The following is a 19965-nucleotide window of genomic DNA, read 5'->3' on the forward strand; positions in this document are numbered from 1 at the left end:
CTCCTTGCTTGAGTACAGTCCAGTGCCTAAATGTGCACTCAAACCATAACACCTGTAGCAGCTTCTATAGACTGTTCTCCTAAGAAGTCACGTCCTCTGTCCAGGCCAGTAACCTAGCCACTAGCTACTTGCAGCTCCAGAACCCTGGAAATGACTCTGCCCTGAGACAAACATACCTGTAAAATACACAGTGGATTTTGAAACCTTGGTTCCCAAAAGATAACAGACCAAAAAAAAGGAATATAAAATATCTCCCTAATTTTTTATAGTGATTACCTGTTGAAATGAAAATGTTTTAGATGGACTATCCTGGGCTGAATTAAATAGGTTACTAACCTAACTGTGGCTGTTCCTTTGTGTTTGGTTGCTTTTTCGGTAGGGTCCCACTGTGTAGTTTAGTCTAGCCTTGACTCACAATCCTTCTGCCTAATAACCCTACATGCTGGGATTTGAGGCATGTGCTATACCTCCCATTATTTTCTCCTTTCCCTCCCCTTACCTCCCCTCTCCTTTTCATTGCTCTTCTCTTCCCTCCCTTCTCCTCTCCCCTCCCCTTCTTTAATGTGGAAAGTAAAACATTTCAGATTGCTTACCTGCCCATCCCTTAATTCTGTTGGGGAACACTACACTTAGCACTTTCTCCCCTGGGGAGAAAATAATGAGCCCATCTCTTATCTTCCTTGCTGGTTGGTGGATTTCTCAAAGGTAGACGCTGAGCTTCTGTCTTCTTTCTGGACCTCCAGATAACGTACAGAGGGAAAACCCTGATACTGAGACAGGTAAAGGCATGCTCAAGATGAGCAGTCCTGGCATCTACCCCACTTGGCTCAAGTCTACAACTTGCTGGCTTGTGTCAAACACGGAGGACGGGTGGGTGACGGACCTTCCATCCAAACCCAAAGCCCCCTCATGCAGTGTCCTTTCTGGGGCTGTGTCCCTGACCTCATTTCCCCTTTCTTTTTCACACTTTTTGTCTTTTTCCCCTCTTAAGGGCTTCCACAGTCGACCAAAGAAGCCACTTTTCCCGGGCGGTGGGCAGACGCTGAAGGACTGGCATGACAAGGAGGCCATCAGGAGGGATGCTCAGCGCGTAGGTACGAGGGCAGGACTGTCCACGGGTGCCCTGGAGGTGTGGGCACTGTGTGTGTGTGTGTGTGTGTGTGTGTGTGTGTGTGTGTGTGTGTGTGTGTCTCTGTGTGTCTGTGTGTCTGTGTGTCTGTGTGTGTGTGTGTGTATTAGCAGGGCGTCTAGCCCTCTTGGTAACTTCTTGTCTGCCACCATCTCTCTCCCTGGTTCCTGGTCCGCCCTCCCCATTAGCTCTTGCCACCCTGCTCCCATGCATATCATCAGGCCAGGCCTTTGTCCTGCCATCTTTACTGAGTGATGGCAAAAGTCTCCACCATGTAGAATCCTTACCACTAACAGACAGAGCAATATTAAAAGCTACCTGGGGTGAACAAGAGCCACGTCTGGTTCTGTGTGTACCCCTGGCTCAACCTGTAATAAGAGTTGATTAGCTTTTCAATAAGGGAGGGGGGACTGTAACTCAGAGAAGCACATTTATCATTTATCATCCTTCAGTCACACAGTCAGGACAAGGCCCACCTGAGACTCGATCCCAGGTCTGGAAAGTAGAATTGGTCTTTGCATAACACTAATGAATTTAATGAGAGTCAGCTGGAGTCTCTCTGGACTAATTATTTTTTAGAACCATTCCTATTAGGCTGGAGAATGTGGAAGGGCTGGGATAAGGTGGTACAAAACTATAGGCAGGTGAGGGACCAGGATGAGATCCGAGGATTGCAGTATACAGCCAGACAGGCAGGAAAATCAATGAGACTCTTATTTCTAACCACCAAAAAGCCAAAACTGGAGCTGTGGCTCAAATAGTAGTGCACCATTCTTGAGCCAAAAGGTTTAGGGACAGTACCCAGACCTTGAGTTCAAGCTCCAGTGCCATCACAAAAATAGCAACAAAAACTTACATAGAGAAGGGAAAGTGATAGGGAGGATGAGATTGCTTGGCGTATATTGTAAATGTGGAAATTTAATAATGCAGTTTCCCTCTGTATAACTAATGTAAGTTAATTAAAAAAATGCTTAAAAAAGTCTATATGAGACTCATCTGCGTAAGGCCGTGATAGAGTTAGATCAGCATTTAAGCTACTTACCAGCCATGTACCATCTGATGAGGCCATATTTCATGAGCCTCAGTTTCCCCATCTGTCAGTGGGGCTCATGCTTCTCTCCTGGGCAACCTTGGGATATTGTTATGGTAAAAGAAATGAAACTGAGGCTGGGAAGGTAGCTCAGCGGTAGAGTGCATGCCTTGCAAGCATGAGGCCCTGGGTTTGAGCCGGAAGTGGCGCTGTAGCTCCAGTGGTAGAGCGCTAGCCTTGAGCTGAAGAGCTGAGGGACAGCGCCCAGACCCAGAGTTCAGGCCCCATGACCGGCAAAAAAGAAAAGAAAAGAAAAGAAAAAGAAATGAAACGGTGGGTAGATGAAGCTTTGCTCTACTGGAAACTTCTGTAGAACCTGAAAGAATTGTTGTTTCATTCATATTGATGTCAGTTAAAGGAATCCTCACTACTGATTTTTTTTCTCTCTAAATTGTGTCATGACAAACTCAGCTTACTACAGGATCTGAGGGAGCTGTATAGTAATTTAAATGATGATCCAGGAAGTCTAAAGACATGCTATGCATTTTTCTGTAAGCCAGTAATTTGATATGAAGTACGGTGGGAGGAGTGGGTATTGGGGAAGGCACAAGATGCATAAGAAAAAGACATTTTTCAAAGAGCTGGTTTGCCAGACAGTTGTACTAGAATTATTAGAATGCTAGGCTAACTGGCCGAACAGCAATGGAGACATTAAAAGAACAAACAGGTTGGAATGGCATGTGCCTATAATCCACACTCAGGAGGCTGAGGTAGGAAGATAGTGAATTTGATTAAGTTTAACCTATATAGAGAGTTCCAAGCCAACCATGGCGACATAGTGAGACCCTGACTCACTCAAAATAATAATGATGATGATGATGATATAATGTTTGTTGAGTGCTAAGTGCATGCCAGGTATCTTGCATTAAATGACCTTCTAAATCATTGCAGTGAAGGTTCCTATTCTAATTGACATACAAAGGGCAAAATCCTGAGACTGACAAATGTGAAGACATGTTCCAATGTGCCCAGCTTCAGGGCTTGAACTCTGAATCCCCCCTACACGGTCCTTCAGCAGCCTGCTTCTGAGTACACACTGAGGTCTTCTCTTCCTGCTTGTTGCTCTGATGCTCCTGGGGGAATCTTTCCCACGCACTTGTCATTGTGTCTTTCAGGGCAGCAGTACAAGTGATGGAGAGTAAGGTCTTTCTCATGGCAGGCTGAACTGGAGTACTCATTGCCATAGCTCGCCTCTCTGTTTGAACCTTCCCAGCCAGCAGAGGCATTCACAGTCAGCTGACCTTATTTGTGGATTTATTACAAGTGGTTTTGACCGAGCGTGGTCAAAAATAAAGAAATCAATAAAAAAAAATTCAGAAACGAAAGTGTTTACCCAGTTTGGTTGAGGGAAATTAGGTCTTAAAGCCCTCAATCCTGTGGGTTTTTTTTTTTGTTTGTTTGTTTTGTTTTGTTTTGTTTGGGTCCAGTTGTGGGGCCTGAACTCTGGGTCTGGGCGCTGTCCCTTAGCCCTTCAGCTCAAGGCTAGCGCTCTACCACTTGAGCCACAGTGCCACTTTGGCTTTTTTTCTTTTTGCTTATGTGGTTCTGGGGAATCAAACACTGGGCCTCATGCATGCAAGGCAAGCACTCTACCAGTGATCCATCTTCCCATCCTTGTGTAATCTGCTGTGTTCTTGCCCTTTATTCTGTAAAAATCTCCCACACACACAAAAAGCAAATGGTAACCCAAAGTGAAGTATAAGTCAGTGTGCTTAATTTAAAGCAGAAAGTTAAAACTTGAGATTTGGGTTGACCCATCGTAGCAATGAGATGTACAAGACACTGTTGAAAACAAACTTTACAACTTGGTGTGGGGGAGGGAGGAGTTGTGGAGGTGGGGAGAGGAAGGGATAGTAGGGGAAAAACAAAGGAGGGGGTAACAATGCTCGATAGGAAATGTACTCATTACCTTACTCATGTAACTCTAGCCCTTCTGTACTGTATCTTTACAATAAAAAATATATTTAATTAAAAAAAAAACTTGAGATTTGTTGAAAGGTGGCATGCCAATAGCAGAAACTGGGCAGTGGTAGGGGAAAAAGGAATGCATCTGCAAGATGACACTGAACTTTCTGCATCCTGAGCATGCATGATTTTTCCTTAGCATCTGTCCACTTCCCTCAACATCTGTGCATGCTCCAACCTCAACTATGTCCCTGTAGATTCGAAGGCCCTCTTCAAAGTCACCAAGCTTTTGTTGGGATTATCATCCCAACAAAGCAGAATGATTTTAAGCAGCTGTTGTGTTACCACCTGTGTGGATTCTTGGGCCAACTTTGCAGAATTCATGATACAAATCCCAGTCACCACAAGGTTTTTGGAAACCCAGAGACAATTTTTTCTGAAACATCATGGATTCTTTCCCCCATAGAGCAGAAAGTGGAAAGCTAGTGTTTTTTGTTGGTGGTGGTAGTGGTTAGAGCGCTTGAACCTCAGGGCCTTGGTGTTATCCCTGAGCTCTTTTGCTCAAGGCTAGTGCTCTACCCTTTTGAGCCACAGCTCTACTTCCCATTTCCTGGTTAATTGGAGTTAAAAGTCCCACAGTCTTCCCTGCCTAGGCTGGCTTTGGACCATGACCCTCAGATCTTAGCCTCCTGAATAGCTAGGATTACAAACATGAACAACTGCTAGTACTTTTTATCCACTCAAATCTGACTCAAAGCAACACTTTCCATGTAATTTTGGCTTAGGGGAGATAGACAGCTCTTCATATGTTGACTTTAACAAAGTCAAAGCATTTTGGGGAGGGGGGGGAGGTCCGGTCGTGGGGCCTGAACTCTGGGCCTGGGCGCTGTCCCTCAGCTCTTCAGCTCAAGGCTAGCACTCTACCACTTGAGCTACAGCGCCACTTCCAGCTTTTTTCTTATGTGGTGCTGAGGAATCGAACCCAGGACCTTGAGCAAGGCAAGTGCTCTTACCACTGAGCCACCTTCCCAGCCCAGTCAAAGCAGTTTTATATAGCATTTGTGGCAATTTGGATTTACATATAGAGTAGTCATCGTAGTCTTTGTATTTCTTTAGAATGATTTATCATTCACACAAAAGCATTTACCTGTCTTAACCTCTCATTTGACTCAAACACACTGTGGGTTTCAAAGGGTGACACTGTGTACCTCAGAGAGCCAGTGTGATTTTCTGGAGGTCAGTCAGCTCAGAGGTGGACCTGGCCTCCTCTCCAGGTGATCAGACTTGAGGGACAGGTGTTTGGGCTCGAGAGAGATTGGAGGAGGAGGCCTGGGCTTTGACACACACCACTGCTTCTATAATCTGAGTCTTAGTCTACTCATATGTGGAATACAACCTCTCTCATGTCTACCGTACAGGGATTCCATGGAGATTACAGGACAGCAAGATCTGTAAAGTACAAGACAGGACCATGGTTAGTTATATAAATGCTAGTTTCCTTCTCCATCTCTCAGTCCCTCCAGCAAGACCTGGAGCTATGCTGTAATGAAGTATAGGCCTTCCTTTTTGTGGAAAACACAGTCACATTTTCATGTTTCCTTCCCTTTCCATTCACAGTGCCCTCACACATGCCAGGTAACACTGACTTTGCTCTGTGCCTCTAGGAAACGGAGAACAAGGGAGACCTTTTCCCATGACCGATGCTGAGAGAGGGGACCAGGCATACCGAGAAAATGGATTTAACATCTACGTCAGTGACAAGATCTCCCTGAATCGCTCTCTGCCTGATATTCGGCACCCAAAGTGAGTAGAACAGCTCCTTTTTTGGTATCTAAAGAGTTTGCCCATGGCTCTGGTTTGAGAATTAATGAATGAAGTGGGTACATGAAGTACTGCTGGAGAGACTCCCTCACCGCCCACCCCATATCACAGAGACGGGTGTGATCAGATTCTCCTAGAATTTGGAGTTGATATAACAAACAGAAGGCGTTTATTCCAGAAGAGCCCCTCTCCTTCATATTATCAGAGAACGACGTGATCTCTGCATTTCACCTTTTCCTTTGGCCCCCAGAGAAGTTCAGAGCTCAATTTAAAGAACAGTTGTAGATACCCTTGCAACACTCATGCTGTTTTTTTTCTTTTTTGCCACTTCCAGTTTTCTAGTGGTTTATTGGAGATAAGAGTCTCATGGACTTTCCTGCTTGGGCTGGCTTTGAACCACAATCCTCAGATCTCAACCTCCTGAGTAGCTAGGATTGTGCAAGCCACCGGCGCCCAGCTTCATGCTGTTTTTTCTATGCATGATGTCTTTTTGTTGTTGTTGTTGTTGTTGTAGGTCGTGGGAGCTCAACTCTGGGCCTGGGCACTGTACCTCAGCTCTTCAGCTCAAGGCTAGCGCTCTACCACTTGAGCCACAGCACCACTTCCAGCTTTTTCTGCTTATGTGGTGCTGAGGAATCGAACCCAGAGCCTCATGCATGCTAGGCAAGCGCTCTACCACTGAGCCAACTTCCCAGCTCTGATGTCTTTACTTAAATCTATTACTTTAAAATTTTTTTTATTTAAGTAGTTGTACAAAGGAGTTGCCATTTAACAAAGCAGTTTATGAATATCTTGATCAATGTCACCCCTTTCAACATTCTTCATCCATTCCTCTCCTACCCACTCCTTTCCTCATTATTCTTCACTTTATAGGATATATATTGGATTCTTGTCTTCGTTTTCCCTCTCTGCATTCGTCTAACCCTTTCCCCTCAACCCTACCCTATCTCTTTCCAGTACCTGCTTCCTGGTGTTTTACTTTGCTGGATCTTGATTTTTTTTTTTTCCTTTTTAAGGAATTATACTATTTTGAGGTCTCCCTTGAATCTGCTGGATTTCAGTTAATACATTTGTGTACACTTGAATACTGCCCAATGTCCTTACTTACGAGTTTGTAAGCTAAATTTAGCTTACACATATAAGGAAAACATGTTTCCTTTGACTCTCTAGGCCTGTACTGCTTTTGTTATCTCAGATTATACTGATAGAGGAGAAACAGAAGAATTAGGAAGATGATAAGGGCAGCTGACATTCTTTGAACAGATAGTATGTGCCAGGCAATTTTTATGTGTCGACTAGGTTTCAATAAGGAAATTTCTAAAATGTCGATCATTTTACAGATGAAGAAATTGAGGCTTAACACAGTGTCCTAACACCCCAGGTGAGAATAGAGGTCATTAAGAAAACAAATGACAATAAATGTGAAGATGCAATGGGAAAAGGAACTCTGATTTACTGGTGGTAGGAATATAAATTAGTGCAGTCACTATGGAAGCAAGTATGGAGGTTCCTCAAAAAGACTAAAAATAGGAGCTTCCACTTCTGGATATATACCTCAACAGAATTAAAGTCATCTTTGCTATAGATATCCTTCGGTGCTTGTGTTTATGACTATTCAGAGTCATGAAATTATGAAATCAGCCTAGGGTCGCATTGATGAATGAACTGATGAAGGGAATGTGGCATTTATACACAGTGGAGTATTTTTCTGCTATTAAGAAGAATGGAATTATGTCACTTGCTGGCTGGAAAATAGATAGAGAACTGAGGATTGTCATGTCAAGTGAAATTAGTCAGTCTCAAAAAGCATTTTATGCATCTTTTCTTCCATTTGTGCAAGCTAGGGAGAAGTAAAGTAAAACAGCCAGGGTCAGGACTACTTGAGAGATAGAAAGGGAAGGAAAAGTGGGGAAAAGAAGAGGGGTTTAAGAAAGACATGGCAGGGGTGGATATGAGAAAAATACATTACATGCATGTATGGAAATACCATGATGAAATCTTTTGTTATGTACAGTTTAATGTATATCAATTAAAAAATATAAGCGTCAGCTGGGTGCTGGTAGCTCACGCCTATAATCCTAGCTACTCAGGAGGCTGAGATCTCTGAGGATCACGGTTCAAAGCCAACTTGGGCAGGAAACTCTGTGAGACTCATCTCCAATAAACTACCAGAAAACCAGAAGTGGCACTGTGGCTCAAGTGGTAGAGCACTCGCCTTGACCTGAAATGCTCAGGGACAGAGAGCCCAGGCCCAGAGTTCAAGCCCTATGACCAACCAAAAAAAAGTCATAACTCAGTTAAGACAAGCTGACTGAGAAACTGAGCCAGACCTTAAATCCATTTTAGCCAGAATTGCACCCTAGACCTCCCTGTGTGTTTTCCATGACGTGCTCTGTGGTGCTGACAGACATTCTAGAACAGTTCTCAAACTTGGTGCACACTTCAAATTGCCTGAAGATTGCTGGAATCCTGGGCACTGAGCCTCACCCACAAAGTTAGTTCGTTTGGGAGGTTGTTGTAGGGGCCTAAGAACTTGAACTTAAAGCCAGCTTCCACAATATGCTGGTGCTGCTGGTTTAGAAGCCACTGGCTCCTACCATGGCCAGCAGATTTCAAAACTGGTTCTCCATGTAGGTGGTACTGAGAAGGATTGGAAATGTCTTGTGATGTTGGAGTATTGAGTCAGAATAAGGACACTAACTTGAGAACTCAACAAGGCAAAATTTCCTTCTGCAGAAGGCATACTACTGACAAGAAGCTGAGTAAGCTAGGGCTCTGGGTAGGCATTTTGCCCAAATTTATTCTAAGTGTATTATATAGCCCATTGTTCTGATTTGTCAGAATTTAGGTTCACAATCTTTTGCAGTTTGCCAATTTGAAAGGGGCTAAAAGTTTATCCAAGCAATCAACCAAAACCAGGACATTTAGGCCAAAGCAGGAACTTGTCAGAAAAACAAATCTTACTCAGCTGAGTTATGCCTCTCGCTCCTAGAAAAATATTTTTTTTTGTCAGTTGTGAGGCTTGAACTCTGGGCTTGGGTGCTGGCCCTCAGCTCTTCAGCTTAAGGCTAACACTCTACCACTTGAGCCACAGTGCCACTTCTGGTTTTCTGGTGGTTAATTGGAGATAAGAGTCAATGCCTGGGCTGGCTTTGAACCTCAATCCTCAGATCTCAGCCTCCTGAGTAGGTAGCATTACAGGCGTGAGTCACTGGCTTCCGGTGAAAAATAATTCTTGTAACAGTTTAATTAAAATAGATTCATAGAAGATGACAGCACTTGTGTTAAACAAGCACTCTAAAATCTGTGTTCTTAGTCACTTGTTGATAGAAGTCTATACCTGTCTGAGCTCAGTCAACACAATGCAGGAGTATAGACTTTCTCTTTGGTGATTTACAAAATGCTTTGTCTCATTGCCTCTTTATTTTCTGCAGTGATACATTGAGGTTGATGTAATTCATTTCATCTCCACATTGGAGAAGAGGAAAACACATAGTGCGAGACGCTTACCTCAAAGGCAGCAGTCACCTAGGCTTGGGACCTCAGATCTCTTGCCCAGTGGCGACAGGACCAAGAACTTGGAGAAAAGATTTGTTTCATCATTTTCACTATTAAGCCCTCATTTTTTTCCATCTAAGTCTGAGAGTGTAGTTCAGCTATCACTGAGGTTTCTGCATTCAGATAGTCACTCTGTATTTTAATAGCACCCCTTGGGGTTCAAAAATTCAGCACTAATTCCAACTTTCTGGATCTAGGAAAAGTTCATCTGAGAACTTGGTGCACTAACCTCAGCTGCTTTTCTTTTCTTTTTTTTTTTTTTGGGGGGGGGGTCCGGTTGTGGGGCCTGAACTCTGGGCCTGGGTGCTGTCCCTCAGCTCTTCAGCTCAAGGCTAGTGCTCTACCACTTGAGCCACAGCACCACTTCCGGCTTTTTTCTTTTTGCTTATGTGGTGCTGAGGAATGGAACCCAGGGCCTCAGGCATGCAAGGCAAACGCTCTACCACTAAGCCACCTTCCCAGCCCTCAGCTGCTTTTCTTAGGATACTGTAGTTCTCAAATTTAGTTGTGCTTAGATTGTGTGTGTATGTATGTGCGTGCATGCATGCATGACCTTGCTGAGTCCTGAGGCATGAACTCAGGGTCTAGAGGCTTTTCATGAGCTTTAGTGTTCAACGCTAGCACTCTACCACTTGAGCCACAGCTTCATTTCTGGCATTTTTGGTGGTTAATTGCAGATGAATCCCATGGATTTTTCCTGTCCAGCTGGCTTTGAACCTGGATCCTCAGATCTCAGCCTCCTGAGTAGCTAGGATTATAGGTGTGAGCACTGGTACCCAGCTTCCTTCAGTTTTAATATGCGCAGCAGAGTACCTGTGACATTGTAACTCATAGAAACATCACTTTTAAGACATTTCAAAATGGCATTTGTACTTGTCATCACTTGGAATGAGGCTTTTAAAACTATCACTAGATTTTTATTAATCACACGTTAACAGATGTACATGTTTATTACTATTTTCCTCCTTTTTATTCTGTCAAATATATAGCTGTTTATCAACTTACAATGGTGCTAAGTTGGCTTAGTGCCTGGTGACTAGCTACTCAGGAGGCTGAGATATGAGGATTATGGTTCAAAACCAGCCAGGGTAGGAAAGCCTGTGAGACTCTTGTTTCCAGTTAACCAGCAAAAAGCTAGAAGGGGAGCTGTGGCTCAAGTGGTAGAGCACCAATCTTGAAAACAAAAGCTAAGGGGTAACTTCCAAGTCCTGAGTTCAAGCCTTAGTACCAGCACCAGTTTAAAAAGATAAAAGAAACCAATGGTGTTATGTCTCGACAAATTCAACATAAATTGAAAATACTGTAAGTAAAATTTATTCCAAATATCATAGCTAAGCCTAGACTAGCTTACATATGTTCAGTTGGGCAATATTATCGTATTTTAATGGTTGAGTATCTTAAGTCATTTGTTAAATACTGACAATGAAAGACAAAATGTTTTTAGATCATTGGGCAGAAAAGCAATCCTGTGGAACTATTGTAGTCAAGAATGAAGCTATCTGGGTTCTAGTCTGATTAGTATCCTTTATAACTTCGTGTATTTTATTTTCTATGTTGTAGACATTACACTGCATATGTCTGTAGGCTCCATCAGCCTGGCAGAGGAATTCTTAGCAATGATAAGCTTGAGGAGCCCCTGTGGTAGATGGGAATTCAGCAAAGGAGGCCCCAAGTGCCTCTGTTATAACCAGCCTGTCCACCCACCCAGCAGCATCCAATGGTGCCCTGCTTTTTTTTTTTTAAAGAATCACCAAATGTGGAAGCTGACTTTTCAGAAATGAGTTGAAGCCGTGTGCCTGTGGCTCACGCCTGTCATCCTAGCTACTTGGGAGGCTGAGATCTGAGGATCACGGTTCAAAGCCAACCTGGGCAGGAAAGTCCGTGAGACTCTTATCTCCAGTAAACCACCAGAAAACCAGAAGTGGTGCTATGACTCAAGTGGTAGAGCACTTGCCTTGAGATGAAGAGCTAAGGGACAGCACCCAGGCCCAGAGATCAAGCCCCATGACTGAAACAAAAAAGAAAAAGAGTTGACAGATGCCTTAAAGAGCTTTCCTTGGGCTGGGAAGGTGGTTCAGTGGTAGAATGTTTGCTTTGCATGCATGAGGCCCTGGGTTCGATTCCTTAGCACCACATAAGCAGAAGAAAAAAAGCTGGAAGTGGCGCTGGGGTTCAAGTGGTAGAGTCCTAGCTTTGAGCTGAAGAGCTGAGGGACAGCACCCAGGCTCAGAGTTCAGGCCCCATGACTGACCCCCCCCCCCAAAAAAAAAGAGCTTTCCTTTCTTCCAGGAGGGGATTTTTTTTTCTGTAGTTTGACCACAGGAATGTGTGATGAAATTAAGAACAGATGAGCTAATCACTCCCTTTGGTTTCCTTGAGCTTAAACGTCCTCTCCAGCAGGAGCTGAGGTTTGTTTGTATTTTATGCCTTTGAAATGAATTTTGGCGTCAGCACATCAAGAACAGGATGGAGGGGCTCTTTGTCTGTGCCAGCTTGCAGCAGAAGCTGCACTGGGGACCACGTCGCCTTGGAGAACAGAAACAAGGCAGTTTGGCCCCTGCTTGCTGGACTGGCATGTGAGAGCTGTCCAGCTGGCTCAGAGCAGGCCTTGCCCTCTGTGCTTCCCACCAAGTGAGTGTGCACAGACTTGCTGGTGGGCTGGCCCACTTTCCTACTCTCTAGAGAGCCCTGCTGGGCTGCTTGGCAACCAAATGTGGAGCCTTCTCCAGAGACTAGGGCTGATGACATAAGGAAACCCCATCTGCAAAGTGGCTGCAGCCTTCAGGGTTCTCTGCAAACCCCACTCATGGGTGATCAGCTTCTCCTGGGTAAAGATTATCCACAGTGGTAATGAAATGAATCTGCCATCCTCACCTGTTTTCCTCATTCTGTGGGAGTAGCTTCAGTAATAATGACTGAATCTGAATGGATCTTTGTCTACCAGATTCCTGCTTACATGCTCTTTTTTGCTTTTTTCTTATGGATGAATGAACATGGTTTTATGGTATGTGCTGAATTTCCTCCAAAGGACTTACATGACACATTATTGTGAAAAAACAGACTGTCTTGAGCACCTTTCTAACCTGTGTAAGTTACAGCTTAAATAACAATGCAGGCAGTTAGAATCTGTTAGCTCTGCCAAATGTGTATTAAACACAAATTCTTTAAAAAAAAAAGAAAGAAAAAAGGAATTTGCCAGCATAAGAAATTTAAATCAGCTACATTTATTGTTGTGTAATTAGTAAAAGTGCCCCAATAGACGTGTACACATAGATATAAAATATGAGTCAGGATAGAAGGACAGGGACCATCCTCTTGCCTGGAATAGCCCAAAACAAAACAGAAAAAATACATGAAGCCGGGTGCCGGTGGCTCACACCTGTAACCTAGCTATTCAAGAGACTGAGATCTGAGGATCATGGTTCAAAGCCAGCTCGGGCAGCAAAGTCTGTGAAACTCTTATCTCCAATAAACCATTCAGAAAACTGGAAGTGGTGCTGTGGCTTAAAGACTAGAGTACTTGCCTTGAGCTAAAGAGCTGAAGGACAGTGCCCAGGCCCAGAGTACAAGCTGCACCACCAACCAAAAAACAAACAACAACAACAACAACAACAAAAAGAAAATCATGAAATGATGCTGTCTGAAGCACTGTACATGAGGCAAGGAATAGTCTTTAAAAGATGGCAAACATGAGGTAAGCCCCACAGTTGCCCCAGGATCATTGCTTTGAGAGTTTTTATAGGATATGGGACAGAGGAGGAACTGAGGTGAAGGCCAGAGAACATCCTCAGTTTATGATGGAACTAAGAGTCTGAGGAGACTGAGACAGGACTTCAGAGGAGAAAGTATTGGAGAGGATATTGCTAAGGGGGAATGCTGCGAAGGTCTACAGAAGATCCCCTCACCAATCACAAGATTATTCAGTACATATCTCAAAGGAAGTCATCTGAAGCTTGGACAAGTATCACCCATCAGGACTAGAAGACAGTGTCTAGAATTCGTCAGGAGGAAAATAGTGCCTTTTCCTACCACCCTGAATTCATATCTCATGGGAGAACTGGTAGAATGATTAAAAGCATTTTAGTTACCATGGACTAATTAGCCCTCAACCTAACCTACTGCTCTGGGCCAGCCTTAAAACATGTCATAAATTATGACCCCAAAAGATCAAACTGTTTCCAAATACCTTAATGCATTCTAGAACAAAGCCTGAAGATATTCTATTAATAAAAAATATTTGGAACTGAACAGTGAGAAGTTACTAAGTATGCAAAAGAAGCAGGGAAAGATAACCCAGTAATGATAACTTGGTCAAAACCAACCCAGAGCTGATAATTAACAGAGATAATTAACAGCATAAAAACTGTTGTAATTATGTTCCATGTTTGTAGGAAAGTTGAGATGTGGAAGATATAAAAAGATCCAAATCAAACTCTAGAAATAAAGCTAATATGAAAAAATACATTGTATGAATTAATGGTGATTAATTATTGTAGGAAATATATAGGTGAACTTCAAGACCTAGCAGGAAAAACAATTCAAAATGTAAGAGAGAGAAAAAAAGTGAAAAGAGCATCAGGAAACTATGAGACAACTTTAAATGATAATTTTCATGACATCTGTGGAGTCTGTGAAAGAGAATATAGTAATTGCCAAGACTTCTCCAACCTGCCTCATGATGTAGGAGGTCAGGGATACTCAAGAGCAAAACAGAGAATGAAGAAAATGGTATCAAGGTATATCATAATCTAATTGCCAAAAAACCCCAGCAAAATAGGGCTGGGAAGGTGGCTCAGTGGTAGAGTGCTTGTCTTGCATGCATGAGGCCCTGGGTTCGATTCCCCAGCACCACATAAGCAAAAAGAAAAAAAGCCGGAAGTGGCGCTGTGGCTCAAGCAGTAGAGTGTAGCCTTGAACTGAAGAGCTGAGGATAGCACCCAAGCCCAGAGTTCAGGCCCCACGACTGGACCCCCCACCAAAAAATTAATTAAATAATTTTTTTAAAAAACCAGCAAAGTGAAAAAAATTTAAGGCAGCCAGAGAAAATAAAACATGTTCAGAGGAACAAAGACAAGATAAGAAATCTTACTGGAAATAATGCAAGCAAATTGTGGTATAGAAACATATTTAAACTACACAAGAGGAAATGGCACTGTGGCTCAAAGTGGTAGAGAGCTAGCCTTGAGCAAAAGAGTTCAGGGACAGTGCCCAGATGTTGTTCAAGCTCTACCACTGTCAGGAAAAAAAAAGTACACAAGAAAAATAATTCCATCAACCTAAAATTACAGATGAGTGAAAATATCTTTAAAGTAGATGGAAAGTGCTGTTTAATCCCAAACAAAGGAAATCACTTAAATATAAACTATATGGATAATGTATTCTTTTTTCCCCTCTTGTTTAAATCTTTTAAAGGATATTTGGCTTTGTAAATAAAAATAGTATATGTTAGAGATATGTTATTATATGCCGGTCTAGAGGTGTAGCTCAAATGGTAGAGCACCTACACAGCAAGCACAAGGATCTAAGAGCAAACCCCAATAGTACCTCCAAAGGATATGTTACTTTGTGTTTAAAGATAGTTATTATACAATGTATGCCTACATAAATGTTGGAAAAGAGAAACAGTAACATAGGGTTCTTATATATAAAGTGGTATAATATCATTTGAAGGTAGAGTGTTACTGTGGCTTAAGCCTGTAATCCTTACTATTCAGGAGGCAGAGATCTGAGGATTTCAGTTTGAACCCAGCAGGGGTTTGTGATACTTTTATCTTCACTAAACTACCAAAAAAGCCAGAAATGGAGCTTTTACTAGGCTTGAGTGAAAACAAGCTCAGGGACAGTGCCAAGGTACTGGTTCCAAGCTCCAAGACTGGCATACACACACACCCACATACATGAATGTGTTTAAAAAAAAAAAAAAACTCCAAAGCAAGCACTAGAATAACTAAGATTAATGAGCTAATAAAGGAGATCAGTTCAGCCTTGCTTGTAATCCTAACTACTCAAGAGGCTGAGATTTGAGGATTGTGGTTCAAAGCCAGCCTGGGCAGGAAAGTCTGTGAGACTCTTATCTCCAATTAACCACCAGAAAAACAGAAGTGGCACTGTGGCTCAAGTGGTAGAGTGCTTGCCTTGAGCTAAAGAGCTGAGGGACAGCACCCAAGCCCAGAGTTCAAGCCCCATGACTGACCAAAGAAAAGAAAGAAAAATACTCAGTTCAGAGGAAGACAAAGAAGGAAAGAGGAACAAAGATATAAAAAGCAAATACTCAAAAATAATGACTTAAACTTAACTATATCAAAAAACACACTAAATGTAAATGCTCTAATCATTTCAGTTGATAGTCTAAATTGACTGAATAAGAAAGCCTGCAAGACATAAATTACCAATATTGTAAGTGACTTTGGTTATCAAACTACAAATTCTGTAACTATTGAGAGAACAAAGGAGTAACCTGAAAAATTTTGTGCCTATCATTTTCTAACTCTCTCTCTCTCTCTCTCTCTCTCTCTCTCTCTCTCCTCTCTCTCTCTCTCTCTCTCTCTCTCTCTCTCTCTCTCTTTCTCCTCTCTCCTCTCTCTCTTTCTTCTCTCTCTTTTTTTTGGTTGGGCGTTTTTGCTCAAGGCTAGCACTCTACCATTTGAGCCACAGCTCCATTTCCTGTTTTCTCGTTGTTAATTGGAGATAAGAATCTCATGGACCTTCCTGCCCAGGCTGGCTTTGAATGTGATTCTCAGATCTCAGCCTCCAGAGTAGTTAGGATTATGGGCATGAGCCACCAGTGCCCAGCTATGCCTATCATTTTCTTTTTTCTTTTTCTTAATATGTATTTTTATTGAAAAGATACTGTAGAGAGGGGTTACAGTTACATGAGCAAGGTAATGAGTCCATTTCCTATTGAACATCATTACACCCTCCTTTATTTTTCCCCTACCATTCCTTTCCTCCCCAATTTCTCCTCCTACCCTGCGAAGTTATAAAGTTTACAACATACTGTCTTGTACATCTCATTGTTAGAATGGGTCATCCTGTTATTTCCCTTCCCCTCCCCAAATTAGAAAAAAATATATACAAGATTCAGAGCTGGGTACTGGTGGCTCACGCCTGTAATCCTAGCTACTCAGGAGGCTGAGATCTGAGGATCTCGGTTCAAAGCCAGCCCGGGCAGGAGAGACCTTGAGACTCCTATCTCCAATAAACCACCAGAAAACCAGTAGCTGTAGCTAAGATGGTAGAGCACTCGCCTTGAGCTGATAGAGCTGAGGGACAGCACCCAGGCCCAGAGTTCAAGCCCCATGACCGACCAAAAAAAAAAAAAAGAGAGATTCAGGACACCAGAATCAAATACAGTGAAAACAGGGATTATACCATGGGGGATGAACATACAAAGAAACAAACAAACAAAAAATCACATAGTACATCATAAGTACATTAAAAAGAACAGCAACAAAGATAAAACCTCTTGTACCTATCATTTTCGTGTGTGTGTGTGTGTGTGTGTGTGTGTGTGTGTTGTGTGTGTGCGCGCGTGTGCGTATGTGCTCGTGTGCTGGTCCTGGTCCTTGAACTCAGGGCCTGGTACTATCTCAGCGTTTTGGGCCCAAAGCGAGCACACTACTACTTGAGCCACATCTCTACTTCCAGCTTTTTCTGCTGGCTAATTGCAAAGAAAAGTCTCATGGCCTCTTTTGTCTGGGCTGTCTTTGAACCGCAGTCCTCAGATCTCAGCCTCATGAGTAGTTAGGAATACAGGCGTGCACCACTAACATCTGGCTGTGCCTATATATGTCAAACAGCTTCAGTAAAATAACAGTTTCCTGAAGAATGTAAACTCAAACTCACTCATGAAGAAATGAGAAACCTGAATCACCATGTATCTATTAAAAAAAAAATGTCATTATCACTAAGAAACTTCCCATGAAGAGAACTTCAGGCTCAAATGGGTTGACTGATGGAGCAATTTAAAAGATAATACCACTTCTAAACAAAATCTTCCTAAAAAAGATAAAACTCATTGTGAAATCAGCCTTCCCAAACAAAAGATATTACCAGAAAAGAACCCGAGAGACCAGTGTCTCTGGTGAACATTATCTTTGTTATCATCATCAGTGTTTGCTTCATTCAGTTAGAAGAAACCAAAGGAGACATAGTGATATCTCAAAGTCACACAGATATGCCCTGAATAGAACCCGAATTAGAGCATTCGTTATTATTATGTGATGACTATGGTGGCATTCCAGAACAACTTGAATAATGGCTGGAGCATCAAGAGGTGGGACTGTGAGGAAAAAAAGTCAGTGTGGCCCAGCACAGAAGGATGGGGCCTTGGTGATGCCGAGTTTGGCTTGAGAACCAGAAAAGCCTCATGTGTTAATAAATATTCTTGATCAGAAGAGTCTTTTCAACTCTCCTGGTTGATGGAGACCTGAGCAAAAACTGGCAGAGATGGAACATATATTCCCAAAAAGGATTTATTCAAGCCTTTTATACTTGTGAAATTGTCCCTGCAAATCACTCACTCATCTATCCAGCAAATATTTATTGATTCACCTATGTGTACTTACTGTGTGGTCTAGGCCCTGGGTAAGTAAGCAACAGTTTAAAAAAAAAAAAAAAAAGCAAATTTCCATTCCTCCTGAAGCTTAGGTTCATTGAGGAGGAAAGAATCATTAAAACAGATGCATTACTTTTATCTAATGATTCTAAGTGATCTAGGTGGGGGTAAAAGATGGGACTTGAACTCAGGGTATTGGCACTGTCTCTGAGCTTTTTTTTTTTTTTTTGTCGGTCGTGGGGCTTGAACTCTGGGCCTGGGCGCTGTCCCTCAGCTCTTCAGCTCAAGGCAAGTGCTCTACCACTTGAGCTACAGCGCCACTTCCGGTTTTCTGGTGGTTTATTGGAGATAGGAGTCTCAAGGTCTCTCCTGCCCGGGCTGGCTTTGAACCGCGATCCTCAGGTCTCAGCCTCCTGAGTAGCTAGGATTACAGGCGTGAGCCACCAGCGCCGGCTGTCTCTGAGCTTTTATGCTTATGGCTAGAACTCTACCACTTGAGCCACAGGTCTACTTCTAGCTTTGTTTTAATAGTTTATTGTATATAAGAGTCTCATGAACTGTCCTACTTGGGCTGGCTTTGAACTGTAATTTTCAGATCTCAGCCTTCTGAGTAGCTAGGATTACAGGCATGAACACCAGAGCCCAGTTCAAAGGTCAGTGTATTAACAGGCAGTTGAACACATGCCATTTGTATTGTGAAAAATTGGAATGACAGTGATTCTTTTCTGAGTTGCTTTTTTTCCCCCCTGTGTGCATAGGTGTGTGGGTGTGTGATTTTCTCAAAGTAGGTACTTTCCAAGTCTTGTAAAAATTGATGCTGTGTTCGCCATTAATAATACTAGCTCCCATTTTTAAGGACTTCCATTTGTCAGGTTTTGTGCTGGGCACTATCTTACTGGTTTTCAATTTGTGTTTTTGTGAGATGAGAATTTTGTTTCCTTTGTGCTCAACATTGTCTCTCTCTCTCTCTCTCTCTCTCTCTCTCTCTCTCCCTCTCTATTTATGTATTTATTTATTTTTGGTGCCAGCCTGGGGCTTAAATTTGGGGACTGAGCTCTGTCCTTGAGCATTTTCTTTTTCCCCTTAAGGCTAACACTTTACCACTTGTGCCACAGCTCCACCTCTGGCTTCTTTTGAAGATAAACTAACTCATGGACTTTGCTGCCTGGGCTGGCTTCAACCATCTACAGATCTCAGCCTATGGAGTAGCTAAGATGATAGGTGGGCGTGAGCCACTGGTCCCAGGTCCCTGGCTCTATATTACAGACACATATACTGAACCTTGGGGAGGTTCAGTTCCTGGCTCCAGCTGGCACAGCAAGAAGACCAAAGATTTTAACGTAAAATCAGACTCTCTGATGTATCCTGTCCAGAGTCTTAGAGACAAGAAAAGAGAAGGAGACATTTGTAATTCTGATCGTCTGTTCATGAAGGAATTGTGAGTAGAATTTGCTAGGCAATTCTAGCAAACACCTGCAGTAGGCTTCTCCACTTACATTGCACTCAGCTTACTGAAAGTAATAGACACTTACCCAGGAGCGTTTGGTAAAATTGATTATAGAGATGAGTTTGATTGTAAGTGGCATTGATCTTAAAAGGGTTGGAGGAAAAAGAAAAGGATGACTGAGCCGAGATATGAATTCTCTTTCTTTATTAATATGACATTGGGCAGTATGGTGGGAAGACAACCACAACAGCTTAGTTTAGGAGCCCTGATGCATGGAATCCAACATAACACCCTCCTGATTCCTGATTGTACATCTTCTCAACAGGTTTTTTCATTTTGATAAATGTTACATGATCAGAGGCCTTATACCTTGTGCCTTTGGGTTCCTCCCATAAATCCACACCTTTTCAGGAGAAAGAAATGGATAGTCCCTCTCTCTTCTGACTCCCCAAACACTT

At 42.7% G+C, this 19965-nt stretch overlaps 1 protein-coding gene across 1 annotated transcript in view; it reads left to right on the plus strand.

Annotated features, from left to right (window-relative positions):
• The window catches only part of LOC138808673 (polypeptide N-acetylgalactosaminyltransferase 10), a 249774-nt gene that overhangs the window by 106029 nt on the left and 123780 nt on the right, over nt 1-19965 (plus strand). Inside the window, exons 2-3 of the mRNA XM_069994913.1 lie at nt 992-1094; nt 5789-5927. Of these exons, the coding sequence (XP_069851014.1) occupies nt 992-1094; nt 5789-5927 (242 nt within the window). The remainder of the gene's footprint in view (nt 1-991; nt 1095-5788; nt 5928-19965) is intronic.

Source organism: Dipodomys merriami, unplaced genomic scaffold (assembly GCF_024711535.1).
Source record: "Dipodomys merriami isolate MVZ:Mamm:240054 unplaced genomic scaffold, mDipMer1.0.p SCAF_467, whole genome shotgun sequence".
Classification (NCBI taxonomy): domain Eukaryota; kingdom Metazoa; phylum Chordata; class Mammalia; order Rodentia; family Heteromyidae; genus Dipodomys; species Dipodomys merriami.